Below are 27,138 nucleotides of genomic sequence, written 5' to 3'. Positions count from 1 at the left end.
ACAAAACATCTGTACAGAGATGAATCTGTGGATAGCAGATTATCAAATTCCTCCATGACTTCAGGGAAGATATATAGCATGCTGCATTTTTGAAGGCTCTGCAGAGTCTGGCTGTCACATACAGGTACTCATAAAACAAGCAATTTTATGAAAATAGTGTATCAGCAGGCCGATCATGTGTTTGAATAATTTCCTACATTACATTTTACCCTCTGGTGTCTCAGTTTATATATAAATCTAAAATTACAGTGAATGAAACCATTATTTTTCATATACTCAAACCTGCCCTCTGAGAAGAATCATGTCTCTGAAAAGCACGGGATATTCAAATGCACTGGTTTGGGTTTTTCTTTTATATTTAATGATTTCAAAGACAAGGTTAGTAGACAAATAATGGAAAAATAATGACTTAAGATAGAAAAAGCAATAGTGAGGACTGCTACTATAGTTCTCTGTCCAAATGGTGCTCCAACATAAATGGGCTTACAGTAATAATCAGAAGGAAAAGTCTTGCTTTTATGGCTGAGTGATTTCTTCCAGCATATTCAGCACCAGAAATTGTCTGGAATTTCCACTGGTCTGATTTGATACTCAGGATCCTGTTCTGCTGTGGGGCATTACCAACAGAAGAGTAAGCTGTATGGTGGAGAGGAAGACTCTTTGTTCTTTTCCAGTCTAACAGAGAACTAAATAGTAGAGCAGATGGATGGACAGACAGACCCCTTGTTTGTTTTGCAGTGTATATTATCCTGGCAGCTGGATTGTGGCTTAGCACAAGATTTGTGTCATATACCAAGAAAGGCATTCTCAGACACCAGCACCTTTCATTACTTAGCTGTTTCAGTCTTAACAAATTAAGTTTATGAGCCCCTTTATAAAGGGGAAAGGAGCAAGACAATTCTGCTTTAAGATAAAGCACAACCTGGATCTGTCAGACATAGACTGAATACTTGTACAAAAGATCCTTTTCTTCCATCTTGGAATATCTCGTAGTTTCTTTGTAAAGCCCTGCTTGTCTGTATCCACCTGTTTTGATCTCTTGGTTAGATGGTAAATTCAAGGTGGGGGAATTATTCTGGATCTACATGATTTGGTCTACATGGTCTGCCAGGAATTGGTAGGTGTTATGGTGATTCAAATAATGAAAATAGACTATAAAGGGAAAAACAACACTCCCAGACAATGAGAGCAGGAAGCTTGGTCACAAATAGTTTGTCATTTGACATGAAGTCCACATTACTCATGTCAGTGGTTTGATTGCCTCAATCCACTGCACTCGCTCTGCCTTGGAGCTGGCCTGGATGTAATAATGAATGTCATTTTTGGTGATGATTTTGAAGAGGTTGCCTTGCACATTGCCCTTCACTCCTGCAGAGAAAAAAAAACCCAACAGATGAGGAGGGTGCACAGAGAAAATCTTTCTGGCAGATACGAAGCTTCATATGGAAGAATTTGAATTTCGTGAATTAGGGAATCAAATCTTTCCTTTTTATTATGAGTAAGACATCTAAAGCTCTTGAGTCTTTGATTTCCCTCTTCAAAACCCCTGGAAGTGTTCAAGGCCAGTTTGGATAGGGCTTTGAGCAAACAGCTTAAGTGGAAGTTGACCCTGTCCATGGCAGGGGGGTTGGAGCTTGGTGATCATTGGGGTCCTTTCCAACCCAAACCATTTGGTGATTCTATGGTTCTATGAAAATAAAGATACACACATTCCTGCCATAGATTGTATGAACTACTGTGCACTCTACAACATACCTAAAATAGTCTCTGTTTAGGTGAAGACTATTATTTGAGTTATACACTGGAATGATGAACCCCTACCAGTTTGCACAGTAGATCAGATTTTCTCCTGCCCATAGCTGGGTTCCTCTTAGCAAGGATCTCTGTTGTTCATCATGTCCCCCTGCCCCCAGACCAGAACATTTTCAGACCTTCTCTTTAGAAAGATGTTCTGTATTTTATATCTACACATTGTACTTACTGTCATAAAACATATTCCTTGAACAACAGAAACACTTATCTGTGAGGCTGAGGTTCTAGACAAATGTCTGAACTAAGCCCATGCTCCAGCAGAACTGGTTTTGTATTGCTGTCTTTATATCTCCCCTACATTTGGGTTCTTTTCAGGAAGGAAAAGGTAACAGCGTAAGTAGAGAGGACACAGAAAAGGAATGGCATCAGAGGATGCCTCAAGACTTTGAGATAAAAAACGCCCAAAAAGAAGGTGTTTTCTATTTGTCTGTTAACTCTGGAATATTATTCAGTCCTAGGACTGTCTCAGAGGTCATATGACTAAGAAAAGCCCATATAAAGGGAACACCCAAGATATGTGGAAATAACGCTTAAAAAAAAATCCCCTTTGGTGTGGACAACCCAGCAGTACAGGGATTTGGGACGTGCCTCTGCCCTTGCTTGCAAAGGGAAATGAAACGTCAGCCCACTTGTGCATACAAGCAACCATACATACAAACCCACACCCAAAGACTGTATTGCTACGGCATAAATATAAATGTATGGACATTTAGAGGCTCGTTCTCACCTGCTGGGACTCCATTGTCCTCCAGAGCTGAGACAAGACAGCCACGAAGAGAGAATCCACCTACTGGTTTGTTTTCTTCCTGCAAAGAAAAAGGAAACAAGGCTTAGCTGGAAAATATCATCATTAACATAATTTCCCAGAGCACGTGCATTACTTTTATGAAGTTGGAGACATAATGCCAGTTTTTCCAGGCATGTCACAAGATAAATCAATTAGAACATGTAGTTAAATGCATTACTGTATTGTTTCAGTCTCAGATGTTTCTCTGATGTAGCTGGGCGTGGTATAAATCAGTTAAAAGCACAAGGGTAGGCAATCACATTTCAAACATATGTATGGTTTTATCAACAGCAATATGTTGAATTGTATATATTTCTGTAAGTATTGCTTGCTGCTTTTCACTGAGACTATATGGGAAAAATCTGACTGTTTTCCGTAGTTGGCTAGCACTCTTGTTTCTTGCCTTCAGGTTCTGCAGTTTCAGCTTATAGCATTACGAGAATAAGTTGCAGTGAAAAAAATCCATGAAGGAAGAGGAAACAAAAAATGAATTAGCTCCATAAGCTCTTTTCACTGGGATGTTGCTTTTGTCTTCTTTAAAAGTCACATAAAGCATTTCTATACATGTTCTTGCAATCCTGTTGGGCTTTGTGCTACCATAAGTATCTGACTTGCTCACATTGATCATTATATTCATGAAGATAAGTTCTACTGTTCTATGAGAAAGTTTAAAACTGAGTAGTAGAAATTCCTATAAATACTTTGGCATTAAGGAGACGCTATTCAATGCTGGAATAAGAATGTAAAAAATCCCAGTGCCAGTATGATCCTCAAGTGGTGGGATTTCCGCCCAGAAAGATCACAACCCAGAAAGAAACCCTGCAGGACCATGGTCCCAGACTGTGAGGGTACAGCAAAAGACCAATCCCAAGAAGACTGCTGCCACTCAGCTAAGGAAAAGGAATCTCACAGGAAAAAGACAAGACAGAAGATGCAGGGATACAAAATCCTACAAGGACAACCTCTTAGGGTAAGGCCAGAGAGGTCTAATTCCCCAGGAAATGGATAGAGGAACCCAGGGTGATAGAAACATTTACAGCATAATTGTATCTTCTTTATAATGTTTATGTCTCTAAAAGGATTTCTGGGGAGGGTAACTTCCCACTCACGTACCTTGGTGGGATCATAGTAGTGCAAAAAAGCAGGATCAACTCTCAAAACAAATTTTCTCACCTTCCAGTTTTTCCTCTTGTGCCCCTGGCAAGATGGAAAAATTAAAATTACTACCTCCTGAAATGACCGTTTTCCTATAGGCTGTAGGGGAGACATAAATAGATACCAAAAAAGAGGGTTTGGACCCAAAAAGGAAAAGTATTTCCTAACATCTTGGTAATTCCCATCATCTTCTGCTTATCTTTCTTCTTCATACATTGATAATTCCATTGTCTCTTCCTTACCTGTGCTGAGAACTAAGAAAGCAGAGTGACAGGAACAAATGGTTATATCCCTGATTCCTGCTTTTAATTTCAGATTAAATATGGGTTTCAGATTAAAAGCCCATGCTGTGTGTGCTCTGAGGGGCTTATGTCAGGTCCTTTTGGAGCTCTTTACTCTTTCATCGCAGCCCTCTCATTGCTGACAGGCCTGTGCCAGGCCCTGTGAGCATCCCCTCCCCTGGAGGTTTGGTGCTGGGGCTGCTGGGGGCTGTCCCTGGCTGCTGCTGAGCACAGGCAGAAGCTCCTGGGCAGCTCTCGTGCCCTGCGGTGATGGGAGGCTGCCCTGCCAGTCTGTGGGGATCCCACAGCGCCCTGCCAACCCTCGTGGTGCCCTGGCAGCTGGAGGAGGGAGGGTTGGGAAGCATCTGATGATCCAGTTTGCACAACACTAAATTTGGGGCTCTGGGTACAAGGCTCCAGAGTAAGAGTGTGGCCATGCAGTGCAGGTAGGGTTCCATTTGCAGGTGGCTGTATTATGCTCTGAAAGAGCATGACTGACCCTCGTCTTGTTCATAGTAAGCATTGGAAACTACACCTTGCAGACCAAGGGTCAGATCTGCTGCCAACAGGTAATTGTGCCCAAAACCAAGATTTCACCACCACCAAAGCACCCACATGTCCACAGATAAATGTCCACTTCATACAAAGGTCAAGCTACTCAGCTTTGAAATTCGTCTGTGGCCAGCAAAACATCATCACTGTTCACTCTACCTGGATGGGATAGGTTGAACCAAAGGAACAGTGGCTCTGCTTGGAAGTGAATGTAACACCTCTGGTAGGATTTGGAGTTTGTGTGGGACTTCGGCTTTTGATACTGTTTTGTACCTTTCAGTATATGCTCAATATGTACAGAACATTCAATTAATCCTGCCTGAGCAAGTTCCACAGTTCACTTCTTTGTAACTGGATACTCTTAACTGCAAGACCTCAAGTACTGACGGGCAAGTTCTGCTGGGCACAACTCTCCAGCCATGATCATATAAGACAACGTTTACTCTCTAAGAAACCCTAAGAGCTGTAATTTTTCTTGTTTCCTTGGGCAGGTTCCAAGACTTTGCTTACCTGTTTCACTAAGAATCCTTGCTTCACAATTTTGCCACTTAATTCAGAGATGTTAAAATGTACCTCTTCCTTGGAACTGGTATTTTTCTTACTGCTCTCAGCCTGCAAATAGGGAAAAGACATTTCCACTTTTGTTTTTAATCTAAACAGAGTTTTAAGTACAAAATTCTGCATTTTATTTTCCCTTTTATTTTCCTTAGCTGTTTTTAGCTTATATTTCCTGAGTAAATTCTACTCCATAGCTCTGTTGCACAGCCTTGTAGGACCAAGATTCACAGGCAACAAATTACAGCTGTAAAGCTGCACATGCTGGGTAGAAGCACTGTGGCCTTGAGCTGTAGCATAACTACAGCACTGCCTCCAATACATGCAGACACAGCACTGCACTCCAGGGACACACCTCTTTTAATGCCTAATTATGTAATTTGTAGATCCCTCCATATCCATGTAGCTATTTGGCTCCAGCAAAAGTGCCAGTGTTAGTACTACTAAAAGCCTAGAGCTGCTCCTTCTGCATTTGCTTTCTCAGCCTGCACATTTGCCTTTGGTTGCAGGCTGTGTGTGTCCCCTCCTCACTACCCCAAATCAAGTGTGTGACGAGGGCCAGAGGAGGTGCCTCTGTCAGCAGCTGCATCACTTACAAACATGTACAGTGCGGTGGAGTCATCGAGGAACTTCTCAGAGGGGTCGCTGGAGCGCATGGCCTCCGTGCTGCGGACCCCCACAGGCCTGATGAAGTTCTCATCCATCAGCATGGATGCCAAGGTGACAGCCTCAAATCGTGACACAGCAAAGCTGTTGGAGATGAGCCAGTCCACCAGGGCAGAACCTGCAGGAAGAAAGGCAGCTCTCATACCAAGACAGTGTGCTCTTCTGAGGAAAGGCAAATGGTCTCCTGCCACACAGGTTTTCACTTGTTGAAACATTTTGGCACCATCCCAAAGATTGTCAGAGAAGTGCTGAGTTGACCAAAAGTGTGGGGTTCTAAGTGTACTTCCATATGTCCAAAGAGCAAGAAGGAAAAGTTTTGGAGAGCTTGGCTGCACTGCCAGGCTCCACTGGGTTATCCCACAATTTATCCCACTATGAAGGCAGTACAGTAGCTCCTTTGTCCCTGCAATGAGGCATATCAGATGTGAGGTGGCTCTTTGTCTGCAGTAGGTGTACCTGTGAAGGTCTCTTTGTATCTGCTGCCTTGATCCAAATTGCGGGTCAGCTTAATTCCAGTACTGCTGTCATACATTCTCTCCACTATGTCGCTGCAAACGAGAGCACAGCACAGTATCAGCAGATGAGAAAGACAGGCAGAAATTCCTGCATACTTCTGTCAGTGCCTGGGATGTCCTCATGATTACCCACATAAAGATGGGAATTATTCTAGGTACTGCCCCAGAAGCAGTCCTAAGTACATTCCAGGAAAACTTTATTCTCCCAATAGCAGCACTAAACAAGGTGCCTCACAAAGTATCTTTCAATTTAAAGCACTTCAAGCTGATCTATAGTCAGCCTGACTTACCTGCTCAACACAAATCAATTTAATGTAATTCTTCTGTTTCTTAATCTGTTCTCTGATTCCTTTTATTTAAGATGACACACCCTAAAAATCCTAGTCTGGATTGCAATTGTTGGTTGAAAACGAACAAGGCACAAAGTCACCACCCACTTCTTCCCTGATGTTACATCTTTTGAGGTAATACATCTCCCCAGTGAGAGCATCTGCAGCTGACTAGGAAGGTCTTCAAGCCAGCAGTGAGGTGCCTGTGCAGAACCCACATACTCCCAAAACGTAATGGTCAGGAAAAAGTGCGTTCCCTGGCAAAAGTATGTGCAAACCTAGGACAGCACAGCCAGTTTAGAGGTTCCTGGCCACACAGGAGCAGATCTGTGAAGAAAGGAGCTTCCCTTGATCCTCCCCATCCATCAACTCAGGCACTTTGCAAACTACAGCAACAACAGAATGAGAAATCATATACACTTACTGGAGGCTGATATTTTCTAGCAGTTTGAAAGAGTTCTTCATTCTGTGAAGTTCTTGTACCTGTACTGGGTGACCAGCATGAATAGCTCCAGTGATGTCCAAAGCCCAAGAATCACGTTCCTCCCTGGAGCAACATTCAAGGAAATAGTCTGTATTGGTTTTTGTCTTTAGTTTGATGAGTAGCTGTGGAGAAAGAAGTACAAAGCAATAACATCATTTAGCAATTTCCCTACTCTTGCATTTTGCTTTTTTTTCGCACTGGCCCAAGTGACACAGATAACTCTGATAGTGTATCCCACCTGAGCAGTTCAGAGCAATTCTTGTTCAGAAGGATGGTGGGCACAACTCTGGGTTGTTTTGGTTTTGTTTTCTTTTTGGCTTCTATCCCCCTCAAATCCCTAGGTTTTCAGATAAACATGGTCTGCATGCATGGAGCTCCTGGTACTTAGAAGAGAGCAGACTACACAGACAATGGATTACACAGGAGTGTGCTGCTGACTGTAGAGATTTTCACATCCAGATCTCGACAACTGCAAACTCTTCATTTGGCTCTTTCTGCCATGAGAAGTACTGAAATAGTCAGCAATTCCCAAAGTAATTTCCATTGTGGCCCCACACATGGGAAATCTGCATTGCTGCTGCCCATGGGTGAGCAGAGAAACAGAGGAGGCACTTTTTCTTCCAGAGTCGTCTTGCTGGAAAGTTTCTACAGCAGCAGTATTCCATTGGTGAAGGAAAAAGGAGCCTGATCTGGCTGCCTGGGAGCACCCCATGGATACCCAGGATTTAAGACAACTACCACAGATGATGCTTCCCTTTTTCTCCACCCTCCTCAGATTTTATTGAGCTGTTCATGTCCTCTCTCCACACACTGTTGGGCTGATGCATTTGCATTTCTTCTCCTCACTGTGTGCACAGGAGTAGTGGTTGGGGTTGGGGTTTTTTTGTTAATAGCTGTGACTCACATTTGGGCACAGGGAAGAACAAAGACAAAATGAGGGAGTTCAGTGCTTGTCCTGGTTACACTGCTAGCAGCAGCTTGCTTTTGGCTGGTCCTAATTCCGGAAACACCCCGGTGGTATGGTTGCAGTAATCAAAGAAGCCAGGAGGAGAGAAGAAGATAGGAAGAAGTCAGAAAGTGAGTGACATAGAGAAGAGATTTTTTTCCCAGTCATACCGGTCTGTTCTCATATTCCAGGCATGGACAAGTAATAGTGCAGCCATCCAAAAGGATCCTGCCCTTTGGAGAAGGCTCCTTCTTGCCTCCTTCAATTTTGTAATACAGCAGCTTATCCTGAAGCAGAACGAACCATCTCACTTTCCAGTTACGAACAACATGTCCCTGGAGGGCAAGAAATCCACATAGCTTATTTTAACACAAGAACTGAGAAATGACCATATTTTCTTCTTGGCTTCTTGTATGAAACGAAGCACAAGAAGTCATCCTGAGTCCTGTTCTCCCTGAAATACACATTTCAAGTAACAAAATAGCACAGCTCCATCACTATAAAATCATAGAGGAATAGAAAAGTGCTTTGCTCTTTCTTCAGCCAGGAGAACTTCTTTGCTGGCAAGAATTGTTTCATGTAAAAGCTCACATGAATTATCCCAAAGAGCTGATGTAGCTGCACACCTGTCTGCTGACAGCACAGGCAGCAACAGGGCTAAATCTGAAATGTGTGAAGGCTCTTAGCAACTAGCTCCTCCTCTCTGGTGACCCTGGGTGGTGTCTTTTTCTCTTTCATTTTGATGTGGCTCTAGGTGCCAAGTGGTTTTGCAAACACTTTGCTGGGTGAATTCGCTTTTCCTTACATCCCCCACTTACTGCTAATGAGAAGTTCATTTCAATCGTACCTGCCTCCAATCTCCTGGGCTAAAACATTCCCTGTGCTCCTGTTTCCTGTAAAGGAAATATGCTTTTTAAAGACAAAAGACTGAATGAAGGCTGCTGTTGAATGCCTCATGGATTATATGACAATAAAGACAAATCCTCCTATTTTCCCTCTGTAAACAGCCCCCAGCTCTCTTTAGTCTGGTTAAAGGACAGCAAAGCCAGTGAGGGCTGGCACTGGCAGGCTCAGTCCTGTCTGATGGTGTCTGGTCCAGCTTTGCTGTGCAAAGAGCTGACTTGTGTTTCTACAGGTGATGGAGTGTTACAGCCAGCAGGCAAAGCAGGGGGTAAAGAAAGCTCTGACACCTGGGACAGGGTGAGCATGGTGAGAAGAAAGAAACATGTAAGGTCCAGTTGTGACATGAATTAAAGCTCATTAGTTCTCTGTAAATAAAGGGGAAACCCAGCAATTTCCAAGTAAAGGTGGAGTAACGAGTCTCTAAAATCCAGGGCACTATAGATCCAATGTCTTCTAGCCCATACTAAATACAATTTATCTAACTTGTGTTTGTTCTCTCCTTTCCTTTGCGTTCCTCAGTGATTTTTTTCACCTGTTGTAAAGTTACTTGGCCATTTTTCCTGTATGTTCTTTGCTATGGCTCTATTCTTTCCTTCTAGAAAATGTTCTCTTTTCTCAGGAGGTCACCTTACCTTTTTTTCTTTATCTTTACCTGAATTCCACACATTCATTTTATATTTATAATGCATTAGAGTACATAATTCTGTCATTTATAATGCAATTAGATAATCTCTTTGCTTCTGTTCTCTTCTCAAGAAAGCTCTATTTTCTTTACCTGATCCTATACCTTGCTCCTTTTTCCTCTGTGAATCCCAGGTTCCCTTGTCCCTCAGTTTCCTTTAGTCATCCTCTTTGTGGTCTCCTTCCTATCAAGCTGTGTATCTGGGTGATGTTGTACAGACTGTAGTAGTCACAGCTCTGTGTGCTGCCGATAACCTGCTCCTCTCACACACTCGGTGCCTTGGCTTCCCATTTGAATTCAGTAGTCACTAAAGAGGCAAAAAGTACAGCTGTAGCCCAGGGAGGAGACTGGGAGCTGGGACTGCTCTGCCCTTGCTCCACATAGAACTTCATATGGCTAGTGGCTGGCTGGCCAACTGGCTGGGAGTCCTGCCAGGAAAGCTCCTGACCAGGATTACCTTCATGTTAGCACCAGAAACACTGCCACGTACTGTAGAAAAGCATTTCCCAAGGCGTGGCAAAGCTTTGAACAAACCTCTGAATCACATTTTTCTCTGTGAAATCAAGGACCATATTAATCATTGAGACAGGGTCTTGATACTAAAAGCAGTTTATGTCCCTTGCTAAATTGCCTCCTTGTGTTCCAGCAATGACTGACTTGGTCCTACAGGGAGAAGTACTGGGAAGGTTGAAATCTTTCAGCTCTTTTCACCACATTTTGGCTAAAATTTTCTTACAGCACTGCTTGAGGAGTATGGAAAAAAGAAGTTATTTCAAGCACATTTTTAAGTTTGCATTGCCCTGATCCCCTTTAAAAAGAATAATCTGTTCTCCATTCTTTCATATGAAATGGGAAACCCTGCACAGACAGGTCACTGAAAAGTGCACAAGCTATCTTAACCGACTGTCAGAACTTCTTCTGTCTCGCCATCCTCCGCTGCTCACCCCCACTGCTGCCTCGGACGTGCTCCTTGCAGGGGTGTGTGCGAGGTGCAGACATATTGGCTTTCTAAGCCCTGAGTCATCCTGATGGCTAATTCACCTTCCTCTACAGAAATGCCAGCACGGGGAAACTTGCGGGTGGGTAGCGAATAGCTGCAGTTCATGCAGCTTCCCTAGCAGGCATCTGCACAAACCTGGAGGAGCTCCTTTCCCAGGAGCAGGCAGGAGCCCCTCCGACCCAGCACCCAACAGGCTGCCTTGCCAGAGCCCTGGCTCGCTGCAGTCCCTGCTCAGGAGCTGCTTCCACGTTTGAGCAGAGCAGCACGGAGGGGAACCAGAGCACTCACCCGTTTGACGAGGAAGCCCTCCTTCAGCACTCCAGCTTCTTCCTCCATCATAGCCAGCAGGGAAAAGAGCAGAGCCCCCGCAGAGAATTGCCTGAGCCCTGGCAGTCTGTCCGTCTGCACATGATTTGTTTAAGAAAGTTCATTTTTCTTTGCTCCCCTCCTCCTCCAATGTGACGCACTCTCCCTTCCCTGTTTTTTTTTCCCTCCCTCCCTACCTGTGAGACATTAGTTAAACAGCGAGCTGGCTCTGATATATTACCTGCCCTCGGGGAAGTAAAACAAAGGGATGTCTAAAAAGGATCTTGAAAGAATTTCACAGAATTTAGTAGAGCAAAAAACCACCACCGAGTGAGCTGGCCAATATAAGCAGCTAGAAAATGACAAATCAGGTATTGCATGGGAGGGGGAAGCAGAATTTTAAAACCACATTCCTCAAAACTTCAGACTAAACAACTACCACTTAAAATTTCTCATCTAACAAACACATCTCTCAGAAGTTCTAGAGATCAGCACAGCTTGTAACACATAGGATATTGTGATTACAAGGTGACTTTTACAAATCTTAAAGTAACTTCTTTTGCTAAAAATTTATTTTCCTAAATAAGCTCCAAAGCACCTACAAGTCCACTCTACTTTCAGTGACCCCCCAGATTCTCAACCTAATATCTTAAATCTCTACGTAAGCAGGCTTTTAGTAAAGCAGCCTGATCCATGAACATTGCAGTGACCTCTTGTACCTCCTGAATGCCTCTGAAACAGAGTGTCTTTTGTGTCTAAATACAATCTCAGATGTTTATTGTATTTTTAAAGACTTCAGCTGCCATGACAAATCTCTTTTGATAGATTTATCAAGTCTTGATGAAGTAAACCAGTATTAATAATTCAGAGTGCTGCTGTTCAGAAGTAATAGCCTTTGCTATTCTGTCAGCATTCCATGACTCTCACTAAAATTAAGGTGATATATGTGGGCAGAGTTATGAGCTGTGATAAGAAATACAGGGTAGAGTATAGCAAATAAACAAAAGCACTCGTTGCTATGTAAAGAGTCCAGAGGTCAGTAAGACAAAGTGACTAAAATATCATGGGGCACACTTTCATGCACCAAGGAAAAGGAACAAACAAATAATTTCTTTATACATTTTTATAACTTTTAGCTAGGAATAGCAAGACACTGAAGAATTGAAACCAGCACTGTACTGGAGACAACCCAGAGAAGAGTCCTGCAGAGGCTGTGAGAATACAATGGGTGACTAAACAATGCTGGAAATTAGAAAAGTTGATTCTGTATAAAGAGAAAACATGCTGGCTGAGATTTCAAAAGCAGAAGTTACCTATGTAGCTTCTACTGCAGACCTTTTGCCTCTTGGGAAAAGGCAGGCAGCATCGAGGCAACCGGCTCAGTAAGTCATATCCCAGTATGTTTGTTCTTCAGTCCACCTAAAGTCAGTACAGTAACAGAACACTTTTTGCTGCTGGTATGTAATATTTTGAGTTACCAATGGAAAATTTTGTAATTTTTTTTAGTATTACTGTAGTCTTAAAATAAAGCAGAACTTAACCAAATATATTTTTGTTAATTGAAAAAATAATCTCCATCTCTGCATATATATATATATATGCATATATAGATATACACACACACATATATATTTGTACATAAAAGTTGTATTCAGAAGATGAATCTTGGAAAAAAAACTCTGATAAATTCAGCAGAAAAATAAAAGAAAATAAATTTCACCTCACCAAGTTTTGTACATTACATTACACAAGAGGGAAAAAAAAAAAAAGAAAACTTGAGACCAGGTACACAAGAGATATTACTGCTGCATGCATTTCCTGGACATGCACTCTTTATATAACCAGCTTCAGGAATACAGTGTTCCACCGCTTGGTATTTGAGGTTTGACTTCACATTGTTCAGCTTGTTACTGCAGGCAATTTATTCAAGGTGCTATTTCATGCTAGGGAGGACAGGTAGAAGCTTGCAGGGGGCTCTCGCTCAGACAGTGATCTCAGAATTGCTCCATAAGCAGTCCTTGCTGAAGATCTGACAAGCTCCTTTTCTCCAGCATGCAGACCACCCACGACCCCGCAGACGTATCTTCGCAAAATTAACATTAGCAACAACGAATTCTATTGTCAAACTGCTGGTGAAAGGTGAAACAAATCTTGCTTCAGCTGGTCATTAAATAACAGGTTTCGTATTAACTACTTATATAGAGCCTTCACTTCCTGCAATACCTCAACTCAAAGTGTTTCTTCAGTACTTCAGATATTTATCATACACACACCCCTTCCTCCCTGTCTCATTCTGTAGTTAATCGAGGCTGAAAAACTGCCCCTGTATTGCTCCCGAGGCTGAGTAAACACAGATCTTTCATGGTCAGGTCGTATAAAATGAGTCAGTGGACCCGGGCTGTCCTATTCATGCATGGGCTGGGAATGCAAGTTCTGGCATTGAACGCTTCCGGTGGGAAAGGACATGCTTCGATCTGTATAAACTTAGGGAGCTCTACATCAAATCTTCTGTGGGACTTAAAACTACTGAAGAGTACCCATTTCCTCAGATTCCCTTCAGAGTGTTTTCCACATGTCAGTGTAGTAGTACAACAGAAAAAGGACAGTTAAGTGCTTCACATTTTCTTCCCTTTGAAGTGACCCCCAAATACTTTATATGCTGTAGAATTTGAAATAGGATGGCCAGGAAGAGCCGGCTTCAAGATCACAGGATGCTACTCAGGGTTACAGGGGAGGGAGGAGCAGCCTCCACAGTTCTGAGTGCAGGCTGTGCTCTTTCAGCTGGCAGACCCTGCTGGTACCTCCCGTTCAGTCCTTCAAGAAGCCACACAGCTGAGATTAAGGGAACCTGCCCAAAGGAAAACCCCGTCCCATGCTCTGCCATGCCCAGCGTGTATCATCATGTCACACACAGCATTGGGGCATTACAGACACCACAGTTTTCAAAGCAGCTTCTTAGGACTTTGCCCTCCAGTGTAGCACTCTCATTAAATATTTAGTTCCTTTAGTGGATTAGGAAATATGATGAAAACAAACCACATCAAAATAAAGCATGATGAAACATTTCTAGATAAAAGTGAAAGACAACAAGCATTCAATAGTATTCTGACATAACAGCAATTTAAAAATTAACTGTAGAAAGGTGCAAGTATTTGGAAACAGTTGTTTCATTGCCTAGACTCTTGAAAATCAAAGTGCAGATTCTGCTATGAAGAACACACCAGCTCCACTGCACCTAAAAAAAATCCTGTGGGCCAAAATCAGAGAGAAGACAGCAAGAAATTGTCACTGTACTAAAAACCAGACAAACCACAACAGCCCCAAGGGCACCACTTCTTTAGAAACCACTATTTCCCCTCATCAGAAACAGGATACCGGGCTGTGTGTTACCAGACTCTGTGCCTGACCTGAGCCACTATAACTGTTTGGGTTGGATTTTTGCATTAATGAGTCCTTAATGTTTCCAAGCTGTCAATCTTAGAAAATCAATTTGAGGTAGGAAAGTCAAACTGAGATCCTTACAACTAACATATCAAGCCAAGTCCTGTCCACAGGTATACCTGTCCTCTTCCCTTCCATTGACTATGCTTAGTGCAAGTGGAGATGTTGGCCTTGTGATTACAGTTCAGCAAACAGCACAGTAGCTAATGAACAGCAGGAATGTGCTGCCTGGATTTAGCAACTTAACAAAGTCACAAAAAGCCCTTATTTTAAGCACTCAGTAAGCAAAGACAGTTCCAGAAATAGAAAAAGAGCCAGGTTGAGACACAAAGCATTAAGCTCAGCAACTCCTAAAGATCTTTAAGTGATGCAACACAGCAGAGCCCCAGCACTCCCTCATTAACAGGCACCCATCTGATACCTCCTCCTTCCCGTTTCTGCAATGCATGAGAAGGATCGACCAGGTTTGCCTTGTGTCTTTTATTTATTCTTGGTTGAAATATGCTCAGGAGAACAAATTGGGAGAGCCTGATTTTATCTGCCAGGATGACAAGTGATTGAAATGCATTTACCTGAACCTGCTTTGCTATCATCCTCACCATCTCGGCCATTTTTTTCAGGCACTCACAACCAACTCAGACTCTTGCCCACCAGCACATTCCAGCTCTAATTAGAAATGCTCTGGTAGCTACTGAAGAAATTTAACAAACTTCTGCCTAAGTTACTGACAGAAACAATGCTCCCCTATTAACACACCAAAACAGCTTTCACAGATTATACTAATTGTAATCCCTGCATTGCACTCCTTCCTTCCTTAGAGCACGTGTGGTTCACTCTTCAGTACTTTTTCCTTCACAGAATTATTATGGCATGGAGATCACACGGTGACAGAGTTTTAAAATACTTTGCTTTGTACCCTGAGTACCCATCTTTGTGTTTAATGGAAGTCAAATCACTATTTTAGTGAAGGGGCACAGTTGGAAGAGCTGTTCAAACAGGAAACTGACATTATCACAACTTCAAGCCATGCAAGGCTGTCATACACAGCTGCTGAAAAGACAATGTGAGAAAACCATTAAAAGTATCTTTTTCTTCATTTTGCGCATTCAAGTATTTTCCAACATTCTGTAAAGACTGAAAGTTATTTACCTTTTTTGGCTTTGCTTTACTATCAGAGTTGGGTACACATGAACTTCTCTGATACCCCAGCATGGACAAGCAGCACATTGCAGTATGTATGCCCTTTGAGAACGCTTTTGTGGCAACACCACGTAGCAATAATATAGTTTGTACCAAGGCAGTAAGAAGAATGCCTAGTTAATGCTCAAAGCCTCATTTTTCGTGCATTTTCCCTCTAGCACCACAAAATATTAAGAAAAAAAAAGGGCAGTATGGGACATGACAATTAAAAAAAAAATACCAACAGATTTAAAAATCTAGCAAGCTGGAAAGGTTACTTAGAAAGCACAACTCTTTCCCCTCAGTTCCCACTGACAAGGAAAACAGGATTTTTAAATTTTGGTTTTTTAAACTCCAATTCAGAAAGCACATCTTGTTTCTCTTCAGAGAAGATAAACAGGTTTTTTCTAAAGTGAGTATCTCAGTCCAGTGTAAATGCGATGTAAGGTAGGCAGAACTGAAGGTCATGTTGCAGTGAGCTCACAGACAGTGCTGCCCATTTTGAAGTATGTAAGTTCATTAAAGCTCCTGCTATATTCACCTATCGAGCAAAGGGCAACTATATGTAGTTTTTCATTTATCAGCTATGTTTATTGGCATGGAAACAAGCTATTTTCAAAGTTTTCAAGTTCTCAGTCCCTAAATGCAGATGATAAACAAAGGAAATGCTAATTTAAACAAGTCTGCATCAACAAACTTGCAAGTAAAACATTAATGTAAAACGTTCTGGTCCACTCATTATCAGCTTGATTTAAAGCAAACAAAAGAAAGCCCTTTCAATGTTAAAGAGGAGTCGCCCATTAATCATGCTGTTCCAGGTTTTATATTCACACCACTCTAGGCCATGTGACAGAAGAGGAGGAAAAAACTCAAAACCTCAGTTTTACATAGCCCAGAAATTTATTGAATATTTGCTCAAATACATTCTGTATAGAACTGTTCTGCTTGCTTGGTTTTGCTGCTCCCAGGAAAGATCATTAACAGATGCACTGAGCTGCAATCACCAGTTAGGAATTGTTACGTATGAAAGTGTTAAGTATGGGGCTGCAAACTCCTTCTGGCCAGATCTGCCTTGAATTTGACTAGGCACCTTCCCTTTCAAAGGATTCAATTTGGGTAAGCTGCTGCACCAAAAGTTATTTAAAAGAGCCTGTTACATTTTGGTCTTTTTAAACAGGAAAACACTTCAAATATTTGTTTTTGAAGTTTTCAATACTGGAAATGTTTAGTCCAGAGTGTTTGCAATGGGGTTTCTAGTTTTCCATATGGTCTCTCGTTTAAGTATCCCAGAACATTTAGTCTTCTGTTTTGGCTTCCATTTCCTCGGCATCATCATCCCCATCCACTTCAGCATTTTCCCTCTCCAGTCTTTCCAGCTGCCTTGCAAGTTCAGTCTCGTCTGTGTCAGTAACCACCTTAGGCTGAAAAACACCAAACCAGAACACATGGCAAACTCTCATAAAGAAAGGTCACATATATTTTTAGACTCTGATTCCACATAAATAGTAAGAGATAAAATACATCCTGAAGTCACACAATAAAACCCAGCAAAGTTAGATTTTTTGACCATTTGTTTATTTCAGGAGCACAGACACTCAGATTTTTTTTTTGTTTCTTAATAACTTCTTGCTATGATTTCTTGTAGCACTACTGATATTGCACTACTTAGAAATATTGCAAGGAAAAAAGTTGTATTTTAGAATGTAATTTGTTCTTACCTCCATCTGCACATTAAAGACTCCTCTCTTTTCCTCAATTTTTTCTTTAATTACAGCCATGGCTTGATTCAGAACAGACAGTCCTTCAGTTCTCTCCAGTGTTGTAGTAGTCATCACATAACGAGGAGGGGCTATCAGATTAATCTGCCACATTGTAAAGATTGGGGAAAGAAGCAAACTCAGTAACAAAGACATTATGCCTAGCTAGGCCAAACAATTAAAAGCATTACAACCCATATGTTTTTTTTTTAATGATGACTAAGTAAACTTTTGTTATAAGAGACTGTTATAAAAAGTAATTTCCAAAGGAGAGAGTACTTTCAAGTTTTTTTAAGAACACTTATTGAGTAGCTCACTTAACATCCAAAAACTGTTGGGGAAGAAAAACTAGGCCTGGGTACAGTACTCATTCTACCAACACTCAAATGTAAGCGGAGCAAACTTTCCTTTTCTTGCACAATCTTATACCTGAAAATAAAATTTATTGCTCCCTACTTAAGACTGCATAAAGGAACAGTGGTTATGTAGTGTGCCAATACCAGACTTTAACAAATTGAACAGAATAAATACAGCTTCCTGAACGCTGAAAGCCACTGCACAACCATAGGAAGGACTGTCATAGCTGAAAGTAAAAGTGTTACAGACCTGCAGGAGAAGAACTGGAAAGCAGGCACATGGCTTCATGTGACCAGTACAATTGCATACTACTGGTCCCTGAGGGCATCAGGAAAGTTTGCTTTTGATTCCATTATAAAGACTAGCACTCACTTTGATGGGCATGTTCTCCGTGGAACAGTTCAAGCCTGCTCTCAAAGCTTCTTTTACTGCATCTATGCCTTCATAACCATAACAGGCCACCTCAATATCTAGGACAGAGAAATACAAGTAATAAAATTCTACCATTACAAAAAGCTGCAAAATATTTAAAGCTTTTTAACTTAAGCTTTAATAAATCTTTTTAGCAACCAATGTTTATCCACAATGAGAGCCTCAGTAGCTCCCAAATCTGAGGAAGGTATTACATTTGCTTGACTTCTAAGTTGAGGTTAAAGTCTTTATAAATTCTTTGAACATGCAACATTTTACATTGCGCTTTGAAAAGCTAGGACACAAAATTATACACCCATATTCACTCACTTCTCATCCAGTAAATACAACACAACACTAGTAATTACGTATTTCCATGGAGAGATGAAAATATAAAAGCAATAAATACAAGAGAAAATGAAAGATAAGGAAAAGTGAAACTTGAAAAGGAACACATCCACAAAGTTATGGAACTCCATGAGCAATTACAACACAAGTAGAGAGGCATCACTTGAGGAGCATTAGAATATATTTTTATAAGGTTAACCTGTGGTTAGGATTATACTTAACTATGGCCTTTCATAGGTGTTTGAAAATCAAGGCATAAACTAATGCTGGTGATATCTGTAATACCCTGACCAGTGTGAAGACAAAGATTTCTTTACCTGCATAGCAATGGCACAAGACTAAGCTACACAAAGAAGTTGGTTTCACTTCCAGGTGACTCACAAAAACCTGCTAATTCTGAGATATCAGGAACAAATTCAGAGAGGACCATCCCAGTCAGCCTCAGAAGCCAATGGCAAGATTCTACACTTGCGCTGATGACAAAATTAATGACTTAGACCATCAGAACAAAATAGGCAGCATGAAGGAAGTAAGAAGACATGCTCATCAAGTAACTCAATTTTCAAAATTGATGAAGTGTTATTCATGTTAGCAAATTCACTCTTCATGGCAATCAAATCAAATATTTGAAGCCTATGTTAACTCCTGGTAATCTAAAGCAATAAGTAGAGGAATTTTACATTACCTTACTTTTTTACTCTCTTCTTGACTGCAGTGTCATGTGGATAAGGCTTTTCTCTCCACAGTAATCAGCAAGTGTTAATGCTCTTCAATATATACTTGCAGAGCAGTGGCAATTTCTCAATCTGGTTAAAAATTTGATTCTGCTACACTATCTGTTTAATGGCAAGCGTGCCTTTAGGCTGTTCTGTAGAGCCAGATTTACAGTTTTGAAGTACGTCTTCTTAAGTCAGGCAGTCATGTGCTTTTTCTGCCCACACTAAATTAATAAGACAAACTAGTTCATACATTAGAGATATGCTAGGCTTGAGCTGATATATCCCACTGAATGGTTTGCAACCAACCCATTAGAAATACTATTTTCACGTGTTTATGAGCAAGTGACTAAGGCATATGCTGTAGCTGTGCTGACACGGATCAATCATCCTGCCAGGGAATCAATGAATTTAAAACTCTGAATAATGAAAAAGAATACTGTAGATGCAGTAATAACTATAAAATATTTAATTTCACTGTGTGCCAATGCAAAATGACAGACCGCATTACCTATCATGACAACCAGTTTGTGTTCCAAGCAATCTTGCACTTTGGGATAGAACCCACGCAGGAAATTTGAAAGCAATCCTTGATTAAGATGTCTTAATTCTGAACAGTTCCATTCAAATACCAGGATTATGAACTGTTAAGTTTTAACTGAGTTTATAGTTTGCAACAAGGCACACTATCTCGACCTAAGCTATGTTCAAGGAGCACGTGGGAAGAACTCACCAGCTCGGATTTTGACTGCCTGTGGTGTCAGCCGTCTGTTAATATTGTCAATCAATACACGCCTCTCTTCCTCTGTCAGATCCAGGCTATCCAGGATTGCAGGGTCTCTGAGCCAAGCAAAGCAACGTTATAGAAATTATACTGAAGAGGAATACAACCACATAAACTGCTGGTACTATTTCTATTTCTTACAAATAATCCTAGATATCTACCAGGCAAAGAAAACAGGGAAATTTCTTAAGAACCCCTTGAAACACTGCAAGAAAATGAACACATCTATTTTCAAAGTATTTTCTATTGGTAAACACAGCAGGTAAGTAGTTTACTCAATTTGTTCCTGAAAGGAACCATCTGAATGATTAAAAAAATTTTTTTAAAGTGAAGGAATGGCATCCCTCTGGCTCCCTTTATATGAGATAAATAGAATGTGACAAGTATCCAGTTTCTTGATATTGTTTTGTTTCCTCCAGTGTGAAGATACACTCGTATCACATGAAAGAGAATCCATGATGAATCTGGAGTTTTAAAATTATTTTAGTGTGTCATTCAAACACACGATTTTTGTCATTCTACAAAGTAACCCATACTCATTCCGTGTTATTCTGTATTTCTTTTTAACAGTATGGATCATAGACAAGATACTTATCTGCTGGCTACGTTCTTGGCTAAAGAAAGGATTAAGGCTTTTTAAATTCCAAGCAAATCGTTTCAAATTCAGAGATCACAAAAGCAAACTCCTCTGCTGTCTACCAGTATAAATTAGCAGCTCTTTTTTGAAGAAGTGGTGTCAATTTTCTATTGCTGTATTAAATTTATCCCAAATCTATCTGAAACAGAGAACATAACCAAAAAACTCCTCACAAAAACAGTTCCTGTTCTGCAGAGACAAAAGTGCAGTTTTCTGAAAAAAACCCATGCGATCACCTATAATACTACGAGTAGGCAAACGTGAAACAAAATGGCCCAAAAGTCAGAGGCTGTACTAGAGAGTGGTCTCTGCTGCTAATAAAACATCATCTTTCATGTTTTTGTATACTAAGTATAGAGAGTAGAAGGGCCAAACAAGCAAACAGAACCCAGAAACATGACAGGTTTTACAGATCAAAATATGAACCTGTGTAGCAGAAATGTTTTATGGGACATACAAATTCTGCTTTATTTACAAACTGTCCTGCTAAATCCACCTGTTAAAGCATTTGGTAGACTTTCAACAATAGGTCCCCAATGTTTAATTTTTACTGATTAGAAGGTAAATATACTGTCCAATTCTCGCCACAGGTACCATGCTGTGTGAAACTCCAAAACACTAATCCTCAGTACAAAGAAAGAAATAACAAGTCAAATTCTTAGAGGGAATGCTAAAACTCACACAGCACTCCAGCAAGAACAGGAAGGCAGCAATATCCATATTTTTCTGCTCCATTGCTATACATTTATGTAGGAGCACAACAGGAACAAATAAAAGTTGCAGTCCACTGTCAGAAATCTTAAGGCATTACTGATGGAAAGATGTTTTGAGAACAGATAGCTTCAGAAGTTTGTGCTCCAAACTGAATAGCAAATGAGCTACAAAAGGCCTGTGCTCAGGACTTCTCATGAGTATATAAGTGAAGCTAAAACAGCCAGTGTAACTATAGGGGTTTTTTTAAAATTCTATTATACTGGTGTTCAACAAAGTATTTATCAGTTAAGAGTGATCTGGAACTCCTTTTACAGCAATATGTCCAGATTTGCTATCACCAGAAAATAACCAGTAAATTTGCTATCACCAGAAAATAAGCATTATTACATGAAACATTCATTCTAAATGAGGACACAAGCTGTTTTTTCCCCCCAAAACGCAGAGCTGGTTTTCAGCTAATTAAAAACACTACCGAGTGCCTCACTTCCTAGAGTCAACGCCATTCCTAAAAGCCTTATTACTGCCATCTAGCGTTCAACTCCAGTTCAGCACTCACACGCTTAGGTGCTATGAAAGAGCAGAACTGAAAACGTTTACTGAAAAATCCGGTTTAGGATTGAAATTTTCACGGTAGATTCTTCAGAGGGAAACCAAACACTTTAATTCTGAAAGCAAATGAAAATATCAGACTCTATTAAAAAAAACCCAAAACAACAGTCTATCTCAGTGCATTCTTCTTTAGCATCACAATTTCCACCTCTTTCTGTTCATAATTCCATTTCTAAGTTTATGATCCCATGCTTTAAGCTCGGAAAAGGAGAAAAGTAACAACCCAGCTTATTGTATTTAAAAAAGAAAAAAGCTGCCTGTGCAATGGAAGAGTGACAATCAGCTCTGAGTAGAAATGCCTTCAGACATAGAGCTAGATATTTCTGATAAAATCTGCCTGGGACTAAAACCAGGCAAATTCTGACAGACAAACCAAGACCAGTGGCTCCTCCTCTGTTAGAAATGTCACAGGCTCATCTGTCTCTTTTGTACTCTTTTGTACATTATTCACTGATACTTTGGTATTTCTCCGTATCAGATTCAATTACTTCTTTTAAAAACCTGACATACACAGAGTGGCAGACTCAAAGATGGATAAAAACATGTCACCTCTGAGCCTTCTTTCTCAAGAGCTTTGGGAACTTGGAAAAATCCAGTAAGACAGAGAAACCTACCATAAGCAACTGGAAGACTGATGTCAAAATTTACTAGATTTACTTGACCAGTATATTCTCCATACTGACTCTGAGAAAGAAACCCAAGGATACAACCCAAAAGAACATAGTGACAGAACTACTTCAGGAAATACTCCTCTGCAATTTGAAATAAACCCCATGAAGCATAAAAGAAGTCCTTACGAGACTGCATGCTTGAATGCATCATAAGCACCATATCCCGGTCTTTTGTACTTGTCATCAAACACCCAGGCAGTTCTCTGGAACAGGCTCTCAAGCTGCTCATCCTTGGTGTACTCCAAGACTTCAGCAACATGGCGAAGGATGCTGTAAACCTGCAACATAGGAGTGGTAAAAACCCCAAACCAAATACTGAAAGCAGACAAAAATTCCTACTTGGAAGTGTTAAGACCACACAGCAGTAAGGACAGGAGCCTCGAACTACCTGCGTGTCTTTTCAATAAAAAGTTGTCCACGGTGTGCTAAACCAGCACGTACTTTTGAATTTCTGATCAATTAAATATACCCTTTTACATCATAAATTCTCAACTGACATCTTTCTTGATCAATCAATTAATTAATAAGCAGCTTACCATGTAGCACTCATGGACACATGAGCTGGTTATAGATCTTTGCATGGGTAAATGAGAATCAGAGCATGCTTAATACATGAACACAATGCTTTATTTTTATCTTATGTCTGCACATTTTGGTTGCTCAAGAAAGAAGCTGGAAATACACAGTGCTTAAATATAGAAAGGCAACTCACAGTCTTTGATTTTGTGAATTTGTCTTCACATTTGATTGCCTCCTCTGGAGAAACTCTTCTTTTTGACAAATCGATATAACCTATTGGGGAAGATGATTTTAAAAGTGTCAGCCATTGTGCAATCTAAGTCTGACTCCTTCAAGAGAAGCTCATATGAACAAACACTCTGGCTCAGGATTTGCCCCTGCGTACAGTATCCCCATATGTTGCTACAGAGAGAAACGAAGTCAAACCTTGATGAATGTAGTGAATTATGATGCAAATTAGGATGTAAAATTCTTTCAACTGTAAATACTTACAACAGCAAATTTTTGAACAGCAAATTTTTGAACAACATTCTTTTAAATTACTGCCTTAATATTTTCTCTGCAAACCACTATCTCAGCAACTAGTGATCCATTTTTATGTTTCTGTACACAGTTAGGGGAAAAAAAATCACTCCAGCATACAAAGAAGCAAATTCAATGCATATTTTTGTAGTGATAACACAATTTCATTCAAGGCTGGTACCCCATCAGTTTAGCTCTAAACAGTTTCCTAATAAAATATGCTCAGCCTGAAAGAATTGCCTGTGAAAAAATTTCTTTTGAACTCTCTTCTAAATTCGAAAAGACCACCACCTATTTCTCACAAACTATAGGTTCTCCAGTAAGTTTAATAAAAGACCACTAGATGAATTCCAGATGTGTTTCTCTGTTAATATGAAAGCAAAATTAATTTTTAAAAGTATAATTTCATTAGAGATATTGGGAAACTTATTTCACTTCAAATTTATCTGAAATAAGTTTATTCTTGTCCTTCTTTCGTCTCTGCTTTTCCTTATCCTGTCATTCATTATTTATTCTCAGAGTTAATTGCAGTTTCAGAAGTATTCTAGAAAAGCATATAACTTGAGAAATATCATACCAACAGTAACACTTCTAGGAGATGGGCTCAGTGTTCATTATTTCTGTACAGCTGGATACAAATTTTAGATATTGCATGGAACAGTATTATCAAAATTTGAAATGTTCTCAATAGAAATTACATTTAAGAAAACCTTCAAAGATTCAAATGTTCAAAAGACAGCAAAAACCAAAACCGCCTGTACAATCTTAGCTTGTACCCTACAGGATTCACAATAGTTACATACTTGTCATCACCTTTATCAACAAGGTTTGAGACTTGTTAACAAACAGTATGGATGGTGAGCACTAAATGCTTAGCATCTAGATTTTTATGTCTACAGCAAATGATCCTTCTCTTCAGCTTAGAAAATCTACACAGATATCAAAAGAAAACTCCACTATAGTTCAGTGACCAATCTGGTGAGGACCCACTCAAATCTTTACTGATGCCAGTTACTTTCCTTGACCCAATTCCCAAAGGACACAGAGGAACAGAAGAATGATCATAGGTATGGTCAGTGATGGTCTATTTCACTTCAATGCCCAAAAAAAGTAACCCTGGCAAAACCCACAAAACCCCGCTTTGTTCATCGGCGTTTCTGTCTACGAATTCAATCTTGATATAGCCCACCATATCCCCAGATACCTTTCTCTTTGTCAACTCTTATGACCACAACACATTCATTCCTCCCGATCCGGATGAGTTTGTTTATGGAACGAATACGTCTCCTGGACAGTTCACTGAGGAGGATCATGCCTTCAATGTTGTTGTACTCCAGCAGGCTGACATAGGCTCCCATTTCAGCGATGGACCGAACATTGACCATCACTACATCTTCCACCTCTGGAAATTTATGTTGGTAGAATCTACAGCTTAGTCCCGGCATTCTGGAATTTGAGCAGAAAACCCAAAGATTTTATTTCACAGTACATCATTGCCTTCTCCTACAAATATGGCAATAAATCAGCAAGGACTGGGGAGGATAGAGAGGAACAGTGACAGAAAAGGTAGCAATTAGGATAAGGTTGTGCTTAGGTTTTAATAGAAACTAAATAATAAATTAACTTGTATTCTAAGTACTATTACCACAACCATTTCCTAAGATGCTGGTTTTTTGCATTAACATAGAAAAAGCTTTCTACCCAGACTTCATTATCCACTTCAACTGTTGTACTGCCTATACACAGCACACTGGAAAGGCTTCTTCAAGTGGTGGAAAGGTCGCACTGCACACCTTGCATGCATCTAAATTCATGAGCCACTGTAACATTTTCACAGATTCACAGATTATTCTGAGTTGGAAGGAACTCTCAAGGATTATCAGTTGGATTGTAAGAGCAGAAGGACATAGGAGAGAAGCCTGCAGTGCTCACAAAGGATGTCGTATGCACATAATAAGAGCACGTGAGGCTAAGAAAATAAGAGGCAGACAGAAGCTTCTGTAGTACTGAGGAGACGCTGACTCCAGAAGATGACTTTTAAAGTCAGCACAAGATGTTCAGAGTAATCCTGCAAGACCTGCTCCAGAGGCCAACTGTCAGCAAAGAAACCAAAGGCATTAATCAGAACAGAACTAGCCTGGCCTGAAGTACTGAAAACACAAAAAAACCCACCCCCCAAAGACTGCGAGTCAGGAGGTGAAAAAAACCCAACAAAATCACATGAAAAAAACCCAGAATTCCTTCATTATACATTAAAAAAAAAAAGAAAAAGTAAAACCAACATTTCATAATCAAGGACTGGTAAGAAGGAATGCTTAAACTGTTTAATTTTTCTGATGATGAATCCACATGCTCTTAAGCATCTAAGTTAGTTCAATTGCTTTTGTCTATGCCTTGAAGTTTCATACAGAAAATTTTCTACAGCAGCAGGAGCCTAAGATGCCGAGTCAAATGCATCACTCCTTCAGGAGGTTTGTTTTAGTCACAATTTTGAAATTTTAGTCATGATCCTTACAGCAGTGCCAGTGCTTTCTAGCTACAGAAAAATTTAAAATCAGAGTAGGAAGGTAATGCCAAATGCTATGTACACATGGCCATGCAATTCAGAAGATCGTGTCCACCCTTACCTCCATTCTTAACTTTTAAAAACCGGTTAATACAGACTAGCAAAGCATTATAGAAACACTCTGAAGGTTTTGTATAACTTTGTGTAAGCTGAACAAAGAACTCCAAGGTTAAAAAGGAAAACTACAGTTCGCCTTTCTAGTCCACTCAATGCAGCTCTCCTCAATCCTGCAGGTACTTAGGGGGTACATGAGAAAGCTGCACTGCAAAGCAACAAACTCGAGCCACAGCGAGCACGAGCGGACAAATACCGCTCAGCACACACATCATTCCTCTTTCCAGTCACAAGGTTTTTATTTTGGCCTTCTGTGGAAGATCCCCAGGAGCAACACTACGCCCACCGTGCCGAAGCTGGTATTTATCTTTTCCAGAGGCTGGACACGCCTCAGTCGAGGCCCTCGCGGCCGCAGAACGTCTGCGGAAACTGGCGAAAACGGAGCCAGTCCTGACCAGCGCCGCCGACACAGGCGCTGCCCCACGACCACCGCCGCACCGGAGAGGGAGCCGGGAAAAGCCCATCTCCGCCACGGCGCCGGCGGGAGGCCCGGGGAGCGCGGCCCCGCCGGCTGCAGAGCTCCGGGCGCGGTGCCGGTGCCGTCACGCCGGGCCCGGCCCTGAGCGGTGCCGGGTCCCCAAGGCCGCGGGCCGCACGCGCCGCTCCGGGAGGAGCGGGGGCGCGAGCCGGGCGGGGGCGCGCGGCGGTACCTGGGTGCGGCCCGGGGGGTCCCGCGCTGCGCTCGCGCCCCGCAGTCCCGCGCTGGCCCCGCTGCTGCCGCCGCGTGCGCCCGGCCGCTGCCGCCCTACTGCGCAGGCGCCGCGACGCTGAGGAGAGACGGGTCGCGGTCCCCTCGAGCGCCCCCTGGCGGTGGGCGGTC

The 27,138-nt window shown here is 41.2% G+C and overlaps 2 protein-coding genes across 3 annotated transcripts; both read right to left on the bottom strand.

Annotated features, from left to right (window-relative positions):
• Window positions 1-335: 335 nt before the first annotated feature.
• PLEK2 (pleckstrin 2) lies at window positions 336-11,576 on the bottom strand. Of its 2 annotated transcripts, XM_032112989.1 has the most exons (9): window positions 10,956-11,574; window positions 8,253-8,417; window positions 7,077-7,258; window positions 6,265-6,356; window positions 5,739-5,926; window positions 5,098-5,199; window positions 3,713-3,796; window positions 2,540-2,618; window positions 336-1,368 (listed from the first exon to the last, which is right to left on the bottom strand). In XM_032112989.1, exons 1-9 carry the CDS (start codon window positions 11,004-11,006, stop codon window positions 1,241-1,243), a joined length of 1,071 nt encoding a protein of 356 aa, XP_031968880.1. In that variant the 5' UTR covers window positions 11,007-11,574; the 3' UTR covers window positions 336-1,240. The 2 variants fall into 2 exon arrangements, with proteins under 2 accessions (XP_031968880.1, XP_031968881.1); XM_032112990.1 differs by lacking the exon at window positions 8,253-8,417 and having other exon boundaries at window positions 10,956-11,576.
• A 4,583-nt stretch (window positions 11,577-16,159) lies between these two features.
• EIF2S1 (eukaryotic translation initiation factor 2 subunit alpha) lies at window positions 16,160-27,081 on the bottom strand. The gene is made up of 8 exons (XM_032112425.1): window positions 26,969-27,081; window positions 24,843-25,084; window positions 23,310-23,389; window positions 22,724-22,875; window positions 19,916-20,022; window positions 18,080-18,177; window positions 17,312-17,455; window positions 16,160-17,014 (listed from the first exon to the last, which is right to left on the bottom strand). The coding sequence occupies exons 2-8, from the start codon at window positions 25,081-25,083 to the stop codon at window positions 16,889-16,891; spliced, it is 948 nt and encodes a 315-aa protein (XP_031968316.1). The 5' UTR covers window position 25,084; window positions 26,969-27,081; the 3' UTR covers window positions 16,160-16,888.
• Between the last annotated feature and the right edge of the window lie 57 nt (window positions 27,082-27,138).

The sequence above is a fragment of the Corvus moneduloides genome, chromosome 6, assembly GCF_009650955.1.
Source record: "Corvus moneduloides isolate bCorMon1 chromosome 6, bCorMon1.pri, whole genome shotgun sequence".
In the NCBI taxonomy this organism is placed as follows: domain Eukaryota; kingdom Metazoa; phylum Chordata; class Aves; order Passeriformes; family Corvidae; genus Corvus; species Corvus moneduloides.
Note: the sequence above shows the minus strand (reverse complement) of the source record. Positions and strands in the feature narration are given on the sequence as shown.